This window comes from Neomonachus schauinslandi, chromosome 8 (assembly GCF_002201575.2).
Source record: "Neomonachus schauinslandi chromosome 8, ASM220157v2, whole genome shotgun sequence".
Taxonomy (NCBI): domain Eukaryota; kingdom Metazoa; phylum Chordata; class Mammalia; order Carnivora; family Phocidae; genus Neomonachus; species Neomonachus schauinslandi.
In genome coordinates, this window is record NC_058410.1 from 50,315,672 (window position 1) to 50,326,544 (window position 10,873).

Below are 10,873 nucleotides of genomic sequence, written 5' to 3' on the forward strand. Positions count from 1 at the left end.
ACTATATGATAATACACTTGTGTCATTTTTGTTTTAAGATTTTATTTATTTGACAGAGAGAGACAACAAGAGAGGGAACCCAAGCAGTGGAAGTGGGAGAAGGAGAAGCAGGCTTCCCGCCGAGCAGGGAGCCTTATGTGGGGCTCGATTCCAGAATCCTGGGATCATGACCTGAGCCGAAGGCAGACGCTTAACGACTGAGCCACCCAGGCGCCCCACATTTGTGTCATTTTAAGCCACTAAGTTTGCAGTAATTTGTGATGGCTGCAATAAAAAAACGTATACACTTACCTTAATAAAACTTCCAATTTAAAGAAATTCAAAGAAGGGTCCCTATAGTCATTTATACCAGATTTTTAAAAATTCAATTCATATTGGGTCCTTAATGACTCTGGTATATTAAACTGTGCTATAATCAGAAATGCATGTATAGCCAACAAAACTAGCAAAATAGTGAACTGAAAGCTATACAATTATGTTATATAAAAACTCCAAAAAGCTCATTACTAGTTTTAATGAGAAATATTTCATCTAGGAGTGATTTCCGAGGCACTATCTTGAGTTTCCATAAAAACATAACCTTCTGTCTCAGAAGAAGGGATATCAATAAGAGGACCAGAATTCTCTACTTCCAAGTTCAGTGATTTCCCCTGCTCATAATTCAGGTTTGAATTATCTTTTGTTTGAATTTCTTGCTCTTCCAACTCCAAAGATTTATCTGAGGCTGGAGCTACAACGTCGTCATCTTCATATTCATGCAGAAAGCTACAAATCATGTTGGGTCTATAGGAGAAATCATTGTCCTTGATTTGCAGCCATTCCACACCACCTAATGGGGGACGGTGAGGGATGGGAGAAAATATGAAAAAGGAATTTCAGTTACTTACATTTATTTCTCTTTAATTTTTTTTTTTTTTAAGTAGGCTTCACACCCAGTATGGAGCCCAATGTAGGGCTTAAACTCATGACGCTGAGATCAAGACCTGAGCTGAGATTAAGAGTCAGACACTCAACCAACTGAGCCACCCAGGCGCCCCTCTCTTTAATTTAAATTTTCATCCTATGAATACATGTCAAAATAAAGCCCCAACATAAACCAATGAACATGGTACCATGACTACTGATAAACAATCACATTATTTTCATCTTACATGGAGACCCTGGAATGCCTATAGTATGTGCAACATCAAAACTCAGTGTAAGTGGGCGCCTGGGTGGCTCAGTTGGTTGGGCGACTGCCTTCGGCTCAGGTCATGATCCTGGAGTCCCGGGATCGAGTCCCGCATCGGGCTCCCTGCTCAGCGGGGAGTCTGCTTCTCCCTCTCCCGCTCCCCCTTCTTGTGCTCTTTCTCTCTCTCACTCTCTCTCTCAAATAAATAAATAAAATCTTTAAAAAAAAAAAAAAAACTCAGTGTAAGTGAAATATAGTCAATAATACTGTAGTAACTATATGATGACTACACTTATGGTGAGCACTTTGTAATGTATATAATTAACGAATCACTATGTTGTATACCTGAAACTAATATATTGTATATCAACTATACTTCAATTTAAAAACATTTTTTATTTTTTATTTTTTTTAAAGATTTTATTTATTTATTTATTTGACAGGGAGAGAGAGAGAGAGAGGAATCACAAGTAGGCAGAGCAGCAAGCAGAGGGAGAAGGAGAAGCAGGCTCCCTGCTGACTAGGGAGCCCGATGCGGGGCTCGATCCTAGGACTCTGGGATCATGACCTGCGCCGAAGGCATACGCTTAATCAACTGAGCCACCTAGGTGCCCTAAAAAAAATTTTTTTTTTAAAGATTTTCTTTATTTATTTGACAGAGAGACAGAGAGAGAGCACAAGTAGACAGAGCGGCAGGCAGAAGCAGGCTCTCCGTTGAGTGCAGAGCCCGATGCGGGGCTCGATCCCAGGACCCTGGGATCATGACCTGAGCTGAAGGCAAACTCTTAACCGACTGAGCCACCCAGGCGCCTCCTAAAAAATTTTTTTAAAGATTTTATTTATTCATTAGAAAGAGAGAGCATGAGCAAGAGAGAGCATACAAGCAGGGGGAGGGGCAGAGGGAGCAGGAGAAGCAGGCTCCCTGCTGAACAGGGAGCCCGACTTGGGACTTGATCCCAGGACTCCGGGACCATGACCTGAGCTGAAGGCAGACACTTAACTGACTAAGCCACCCAAGTGCTCCTCCAATTAAAAATTTTAAAATATAGGGCGCCTGAGTGGCTCAGTTGGTTAAGCGACTGCTTTCGGCTCAGGTCATGATCCCGGAGTCCTGGGATCGAGTCCCACATCAGGCTCCCAGCTCAGCAGGGAGCCAGCTTCTCCCTCTGATCCTCTCCCCTCTCATGCTGTTTTTCTCTCTCTCTCTCTCTCAAATAAATAAATAAATAAAATCCTTAAAAAAATTTTTTTTAAATAATTCAGACCATAAAAAAATCACTAAAACTAATCAACTTCATTTACTATTCCAAACCCTTTTTCCTGAGTCCAATTCCCAATCACTGAGATAATCTGAGCTCTCACTACCACCTCATCTTTCACTTACCTACAATTTTCTCCTCAGTTTCCATAATAGATGATACTACCCTATCGTCTTTCAACTCAACACTCACATGTCATTTTGAGTTGGAACATCCAACTATGAAATAAGACACCTCTCCCCCCCCCAAAAAAAACTTGAAAAAAAATTGTTATCTTTTTCATACTTACAGTCATAGCCCTAACCCATCAAAGAACCTTCCCATAATCAAGTATTGTTTCAATGATGCTAGTAATTTGGGGGCACCCAGGTTAGTTGGTTAAGCGTCTGACTCTTGGTTTTGACTCAGGTCTGATCTCAGGGTTGTGGGATTGAGCCCTGCATCAGGCTCCACATTCAGTGGGGAGTCTGCTTGAGATTTTCTCTCCCTCTCCTTTTCCCTCCCCCTCTGCCCCTCCCTGTGTGCGCTCTAAAATAAATTTTTAAAAAAGCGCTAGTCATTTTTTCTTTTATCCTTATGACCCCTTCAAATATTTTCAATGGATCCTCATTAATTTCTATAGCAAGCCTGAGCTATTTACTGTCATCTTCAAAATGCCATTAGAGATCTCTAAGATAATGCAACTTATCTTGCCACCCTGTTCACACTTCCAGCTGCTCCTATTCCCCACCATAAACCAACTCTTCTGTGACTGTTTGTTGAAACATCCTTACAGCTGATGCCATGTCTTCTTACCATAAAATCTTCTATCAAAAGTTGTTTAGTCCTTTTCTCTCTAGTCAGCTTCTACTATTCTTCCATTTTTTTCCCTCTACAATACCATCATTCACCTAGTCACCAGCTTCAAAACCTTGAAGCCATCCTGCAGCCTATTCTGTTGTTTAGCACGATACATGGCACATTTCGGATACTTAATTGCATAAAATGTGTGTTGAGTCACGTTCATACATGTGTTTCAATGTGATTTACTTTATTTTTTTTAAGGATTTTGATATAGTGAGAGAGGGAACACAAGCAGGGGGAGTGGGAGAGGGAGAAGCAGGCTTCCTGCCGAGCAGGGTGCCCGATGCGGGGCTTGATCCTAGGACCCTGGGATCATGCCCTGAGCCGAAGGCAGACGCTTAACGACTGAGCCACCCAGGCACCCCTAATGTGATTTACTTTAGAGTGCAAATTCCCAGAAGTTAAGGACCACATCTCCTTCCATTTTGTTCTGCCTGCAGCATATTGCCATGTTTGGTCACCAGCCTCCAAGATGGTCCCCAAAGATTTTCACCTTCCTGGTATTCATGTCCCTGTGTCATCTCCTCCCACAATGAATAGGACATGGCATAAATAACAGAATGTGACTTCTAAGGCTGGTTCATAAAACATATTGTGGCTTCTACCTTGTTCTCACGGATCACTTGATCTGGAAGAAGCCAGCTGCCATGTCAGGAGGGCAGTGGAACAGTACTGTAGGGAGGCAAGGAATTGAGGCCTCCTGCTAAAAGCTGGCACAAACCTGCCAAGCATGTGAGGAAAATCTAAATCTTCTATTTAGATTTTCAGGTCACTGCAACCCAGCCAACATATTGACTGCAACGTCAAGAGAGACATCGAGCCAGAACTGCCTGGCTAAGCTGATCCCAAATTCCTGATTCACGGAAACTGTGTAAAATATTTTTGTTGTTGGGCGCCTGGGTGGCTCAGTTGGTTGAGCGACTGCCTTCAGCTCAGGTCATGATCCCAGGGTCCTGGGGTCGGGTCCCGCATCGGGCTCCCTGCTCTGCGGGGAGCCTGCTTCTCCCTCTCCCACTCCCCCTGCTTGTGTTCCCTCTCTCGCTGTGTCTCTCTCTGTAAAAAAAAAAAAAAAAATTTTTAAAAAAAAAAAAAAAAAAAAAAAAAAAATATTTTTGTTGTTGTTTTTTCAAACCATTAAGTTTAGAGGTAAATTTCTAAGCAGCGATACATAACCAATACAGCCTTGTTGGCTAACTAATTTATGTGATTAAACAAAATACCCAAATCTTCCAAAAAGCCTATTAGATTATTAAAGACTATGGGAAAGGAAATTCTACAACTTTCTTCTTTAAAAAAGAGTATCTGGGGCGCCTGGGTGGCCCAGTCGATTAAGCATCTGCCTTCGGCTCAAGTCATGATCCCGGGGTCCTGGGATCGAGCCCCGCAATGGGCTCCCTGCTCAGAGGGAAGCCTGCTTCTCCCTCTGCCCCTCCCCCCTGCTTGTGTTCCCTCTCTTGCTGGGTCTCTCTCTGTCAAATAAATAAATAAAATCTTTAAAAATAAATAAATAAATAAAAATAAAAAAGAATATCTAAATAATAGCTAAGCTATCTGATATGTATCTACCTTTCAAGTTCTTTCTAGAACTTCAAGTACCTCTTCCTGTTATTTTCACACAGTGATAAAAAGGAGGAGAGATTGAGGATATACATGTTAGGAACAAAGATTTTTTATGTACTTATGTGTAACTGGTATAATTAATTTCTACATGATTAATATACCTTCAAATAGTTATTCCTTAAAATACAATAAATCAAGCCGTAAATATCAAGCCATAAATATCCATCACTAGAGTCATGTTTACTAGAGTTTGAAATACGTCTTTGAGCAATGAGGGTTTTTTGTTTTTTTTTTTCAAATTATGTGAATTTTTTAAAACTGAAGTATAACTGAGGGGCGCCTGGGTGGCTCAGTTGGTTAAGTGTCTGACTTTGGCTCAGGTCATGATCTCTAGGTCCTAGGCTTGAGCCCCATGTCGGGCTCCCCACTCAGTGGGAAGTCAGCTTCCCCTCTCCTCCTATCTTTGCCCCTCCCCCTGCTTGTCCTCTTTCTCTCTCTCCCTCAAATGAATAAATAAAATCTTTAAAAAAAATCTGAAGTATAACGGACAACGTGACATTAGTTTCAGGTATACAGCACAGTGATTTGCAAAGTCTATACATCACGCTATGCTCACCACAACTGTAGCTTCCATCTGTCCCACACAACCCTGTTACAATACCACTGACTATACCCTATGCTGTACCTTTAACTCCCATGACCTACTCATGTATAACTGGAAGCTTGTATCTCCCATTCCACTTCAATCATTTTGTCCATCCCACCACTCCCTCCCCTCTGGCAGCCACCAGTTTGTTCTCTGTATTTATGTGTCTGTTTCTGCTTTTTGTTTATCCGTTTGTTTTGTTTTTTCTATTCCACATATAAGTGAAATCATTTATCTTTCCTTCTCTTACTTCACTTATGAGCAATGAGCTTTGAAACTATCAAGTGATTGGGGTGCCTGGGTGGCTCAGTCGTTAAGCGTCTGCCTTCGGCTCAGGTCATGATCCCAGGGTCCTGGGATCGAGCCCCGCATCAGGCTCCCTGCTCCGCGGGAAGCCTGCTTCTCCCTCTCCCACTCCCCCTGCTTGTGTTCCCTCTCTCGCTATGTCTCTCTCTGTCAAATAAATAAATAAAATCTTTTAAAAAATAAATAAATAAACTATCAAGTGATTATTATCTCCACAAACATGTACCTGCTATGGTTGCAAGAAGCACTGGTCTAAAGTCTCTACTTTGGGATGACCAGCAACTGGAGAAGGCTCAGTGGATGTGAGTTAAGAATGAAACGCAGGTCCAACAACTGTGGTCCTAGAGTCCCTCCCTCACATATAAAGCCAGCTTCTTCCAGTTATTAGCTTCCTGGGGAAGGTTGCCACCACTGCCACAAGTTTCCAGGAGATCCTCTGGGGTTTCATCTTGAGCATCCAGATCCTATCATCTCCACTTACAAAGAAGTTTTAATTAAGGGGGGTGGGGGATGGTGGCTGCTGAATTCCCTAGGGGTTGGAAATCTATCAAGTTTCTCACAAACTCCTCACAATTGTCTCCAATGCAAAGTAGGTAAGAAATTTCTTACATGTCACCAGTGCCCTCTGCTACACTCAAGTTCAAATGAAATTTTTGATTTTATCTTTTTTTTTTTAAAGTAGGCTCCATGCCCAGAACAGAGGCCAACACGGGGCTCGAACTCAACCATGAGATTAAGACCTGAGCTGACTGAGCCACTCAGGCGCCCCTATAATTCAAATGAATTTTAAATCTATATCTGATACTTTTCAGGAAGCACTCTCAATTTCCATAAAACCAAGCTGTTACTACAAAGTACAAGGAATGTGCTGGCAACAATGTGTCATTGTCAAAGCCAATAGTAAATCACCTACTTTCAGAGAACTAAGTGAACTAACCTATGCTTTCTTCTCCTTCCTTCTTTTCTGTCAAAAGAGTTCTTGTCATGCTGAGCTTCTTCATTGTATGGCATTTATATTTTAGCACTGTTTTACTACTGCCTTCTGCATCACCTAGAACATAAAATGAACTCAATTATCTTACTGTTGATGCCACCAAATAATCATGTTAAGCCTCAATAACTCCAGTTCAAAGAGTGAGACTAAACTACTTCCTGTTGAGATAGTGTAGTAAGTTCAAAATTTAACTCATCCCTCCTGCTCCCAGCACAGAGAAATGACAGATAAAATATGTAACAACTGAAGGCACAGGTGGACCCCAAAACAACAAACATCTCCAGAGGACCAAAACACAAAGCTGTGAGTGAAATTAAATCTATTGGCCTGCTAGGCTCCAGCCCTGAAGTAGGGAAGTGGCACAAGGAATTGCCTTACAGGGTAATGGTGTCTCAAATTCTACCACTCTAAATGAAGCACCAAAGTCAGACTTACTACTTGAAGCCAGACACTGGAGTGAGGACATTCTCAATCAAAAGAAGGCTGAGAAAAAACCTGCTGCCAACATGCTGCCTGGGGTTACAGCTTTATAGGAAACTGTGGGCGCAGGCAGGAGGGAGGATAAGGCTCTGAGTTAGAGGTGTGAAGCACACTGAAAACTTCCAGACACTGCTATGTGTCACTGACACACACTTTAGAAAGGATCATACCACTACCTATAAGGTTGAACCACATGAAACTGTCCATATTTAGTTCAAGTTGGTCACTTCATATGGTTAAACCTAACACACACTCAGCAATCTGGTAATTCCATTTCTAAGTGTGTATCTTTGAGCCATTTTTGCATACATGCACAAGGAGACACAAAATACTCATGGTAGCATTTCTGCAGTGAGTTAATAAGCATAGTTAAGATCACGGGCTCTGGACAAGACCACCTGGGCTCAAATCCCAGCTCTGTCTCTTACTTCGTGTATGACTTTGGGAATGCTATTTACCTCTTTGTGTTTCAGTTTCTTCAAATATAAAACGAAGACAAAAAGGTATCTACCTCACAGACTTGTGATGAGGATTAAAGGAGTTAATACATGTAGCATTTAGAACAATGCCTGACATATAAAAGGCATTCAATAAATTTTCATAGCTATTAAAAATTACTGGTAAAAAATGGAAGCAATCAACATGTCCAGTAACTGGAGAATACACTGTGGTATGGTCACAAACAGAATACTTAGCAACAGGGAAAATAGAATTATACATACCAACATCTATAAATCTCAAAACCTATCTCTAACTGAAACAAAGATATACAATGGTACATATAATATGCTGTAATTTGTGTCAGGTTTGAAAATATACAAAAAAAATGCTACTCATTGTTTGTGGATACATATATATGTAATACAAAATCAGGTATAGGAAAGAAAAACATCAAATTCAGGGGAGTGATTACCAAGATAGAGGAAGGGAGTATGTTAGAGAGGAGTGTACACACGAGGCTTCAAATGTATCTGGAATGTTTTTTAACTATCTGGCAAAATGGTAGGATTTGATATAGCTAGACAATGGGCACATGAGATGTTTAATTTTAATATTTACTGTACAAAAGGAAGTTTGCAATATTTCATAGTAAAAAATTTGAGTCAGCAATGCAAGCACTTACCCTGTTCAACATTTTCTTCAAATATAACACAGGTCCCAAGAGTGTCTGCAGAAAAGTTGAAGGCAACTTGTTGAGAAATAAGAGTAACTTCCTCTGAAAAGCATATTAAAAAAGGAGTTTTATCTATCTGACATCCTCCTACCTTCATACTCTCCAGCAAAGACATAGCTGTCCACTTGCAGAATGGGCCTCTCAGTGTCAATTCCCTGCAACAGAATACAGGATCATTAAAAAAAATCATCATTAGAAAAAGCCTTGCAGGGGCGCATAGGTGGCTCCCTCGGTTAAGCACATCCAACTCTTGATTTCGGCTCAGGGTGGGTCACGAGATCCAGTCCCACCTCAGGCTCTGTGCTGGGTGTGGAGTCAGCTTAGGATTCTCTCTCTCCCTCTCCTTCTGCCTCTCCCTCCCCCTCTATAAAAAACAAGCCTTGGGGGGTTGGGTGAAATGGGTGAAGGTAGTCAAAAGATACAAACTCTCAGTTATAAAATAAGTTAAGTCCTGGGGATGTAATGCATAGCATTACTCTACTTAATAAAACCTTGGTGTACACTTAAAAGTTGCTAAGAGTATAACATCTTAAAAGTTTTTACAACAGGGTGCCTGGCTAGCTGTCTGTAGAGCATGCAACTCTTGATCTTAGGGTTGTGAGTTCAAACCCCATGTTGGGCACCGAGCTTTGCTTAATTGGAAAAAAAAAAAACCAAAAACTCATTACAAGAAAAAAATTGTAACCGTGTGTAGTGATGGATGTTAACTAGACTTACTGTGTTAAGTACAAACAACTATTAAATCATTATGTTGTACACCTGAAATGTAATATGTCAATTATATCTCAATTAAAACCAAAAAAATAAAGAGGCTTCAATATGTAGCCTTGCTACCAAGGAGAGTGATCTCCAAAACTGGGGAACCTCTGGAGCTTGTCCTAGCAAGTGCAAGGTAAGCTAAAAATGCTCTGCTCACAGCAGTTACAATGCTTCATTCATATCCAAGTAGCAAGCTGTATTTCAATCAACCCCCTCTTCAAGTTAAGGCAGGAACAGAAAAAGTCTTGTCAACAGTAGCTCAAAGATTTTTTTTTTATTATGTTATGTTAATCACCATACATTACATCATTAGTTTTTGATGCAGTGTCCATGATTCATCGTTTGCGTATAACACCCAGTGCTCCATTCAGTATGTGCCCTCTTTAATACCCATCACCAGGCTAACCCATCCCCCCACCCCTCAAGCTCAAAGATTTTTAAGTAAAATGATAAAAACTGATGGTAACATGACACCACAGCTCAAGTCAACAGTAGAGTGTGAGGTCTTTAAATTCTTTTCTTTGTAGGCTTCTTTCCTCCCTTCTCCAGTTAATCTGTGTGCGTATCTAAATGGCCTGTCTTCACTGTTTTCTCTCCCTGCTCACTATCTAAAACAATGTATTTTTTCGAAATATATAGGTTGGTAACAAAATGCTAACCTCTTCTAAATCTTTAACTCTCCCAGGGCACACATTCGGACACTCAAGCAAAGTATGGCATTTTCTCCCATTTGCTCCCATAGTCCCTCTGTACTTCTCTATGATTGTCCTTAGAATTCAGTGCTTTGTAACGAGGAATAGATCTTTGGGGATACGTATTTCACTATTCATTCTTGTTTAAATGTAAGAAAATCTACAGAAATCCCCCAATTCTAGAAGACTCACCAAAATCTTGCATTTATTTTCACATTTTGATAGAAAGTCTGAATCAATAATTCCGGACAATTCCACCAGAACCAACTGCTCCTGGTGGAAGAAAGAGGAGTTAACATGCTAGCACGGGAGTGTGCAGAAGAGGCAGTTAATAAGCGAAGCCAAAAATCCCCACTGCAGTGATCCCAACCTTTGTGAACCCTAGGTCCTGCTTTCAACGAGAGGAAGCGACGTTGCCTAAGGTAACTTTCTATACTTCCCCAGTCTAACTACTGTGTGGCAGCTAGGGCCGAGGCCGGCGCTCCCGGCTCCGCGCGCCCGTGGCTCTCCCTCCCGCCAGCCGCATCCCGACGCCCTGCCCCACACGCCGCCCGCGCCGCGCAGGCCGCCGCCGTGCCACTCACTGCTTCCTCTTCTTCTTCTTCTCGGTCCTCCCGAATCCGCTCCTCGGTCGCCGCCATGATTCCGCACCTTTTCGGAACCTCAGAGTCGCTGGCCACGCCCTCTACGGCCGCCATCTTGAGTACGGGCAGCAGCTTCCCAGGTCTGGCTGCTGCTCGGGCCCCGCAGACCGCTCCTGCCAGGACGCGAGATGGCCGCCCCCGTGCCCACGTGGAAGTCCGCTCCAGGCCTCCTCCTTGTTCCTTTCTTGAGAGCAAGAGTGCGGGTCTGGTGGCGGCCGGCCGCGGCAGGCCTGCGACCGAGGACACCCTCGGGCTACCGGCCTAGGTTGGGGGAGAGGGCTGGGGAGGGAGAGCGGATAAAGAAGGTGCAAGCAAAGAGGCCGCCATGTGAGAGGGAAACGAAGA

The 10,873-nt window shown here is 42.3% G+C and overlaps 1 protein-coding gene across 3 annotated transcripts; it reads right to left on the reverse strand.

The window, feature by feature from the left end:
* Positions 1–229: 229 nt before the first annotated feature.
* Positions 230–10,579, reverse strand: GTF3C6 (general transcription factor IIIC subunit 6). Of its 3 annotated transcripts, none has more exons than XM_044917476.1 (6): positions 10,472–10,579; positions 10,077–10,157; positions 8,525–8,588; positions 8,383–8,427; positions 6,723–6,836; positions 230–829 (listed from the first exon to the last, which is right to left on the reverse strand). In XM_044917476.1, exons 1-6 carry the CDS (start codon positions 10,523–10,525, stop codon positions 528–530), a joined length of 660 nt encoding a protein of 219 aa, XP_044773411.1. In that variant the 5' UTR covers positions 10,526–10,579; the 3' UTR covers positions 230–527. The 3 variants fall into 3 exon arrangements, with proteins under 3 accessions (XP_044773411.1, XP_021549156.1, XP_021549157.1); XM_021693481.1 differs by having other exon boundaries at positions 10,469–10,579; XM_021693482.1 differs by lacking the exon at positions 8,383–8,427 and having other exon boundaries at positions 10,469–10,579.
* Between the last annotated feature and the right edge of the window lie 294 nt (positions 10,580–10,873).

Bases quoted from the DNA above. Each gene is read 5' to 3' on its own strand.
- GTF3C6 (XM_021693481.1), bottom strand. From the start codon at position 10,525: ATGGCGGCGACCGAGGAGCGGATTCGGGAGGACCGAGAAGAAGAAGAA. The intron at 8,589-10,076 runs GTGAGTCTTCTA...ATTCTGTTGCAG, and splicing joins AAAATAAATGCAAGATTTTG to GGAATTGACACTGAGAGGCC. The intron at 8,428-8,524 runs GTAGGAGGATGT...ACTTTTCTGCAG, and splicing joins CTTTGCTGGAGAGTATGAAG to ACACTCTTGGGACCTGTGTT.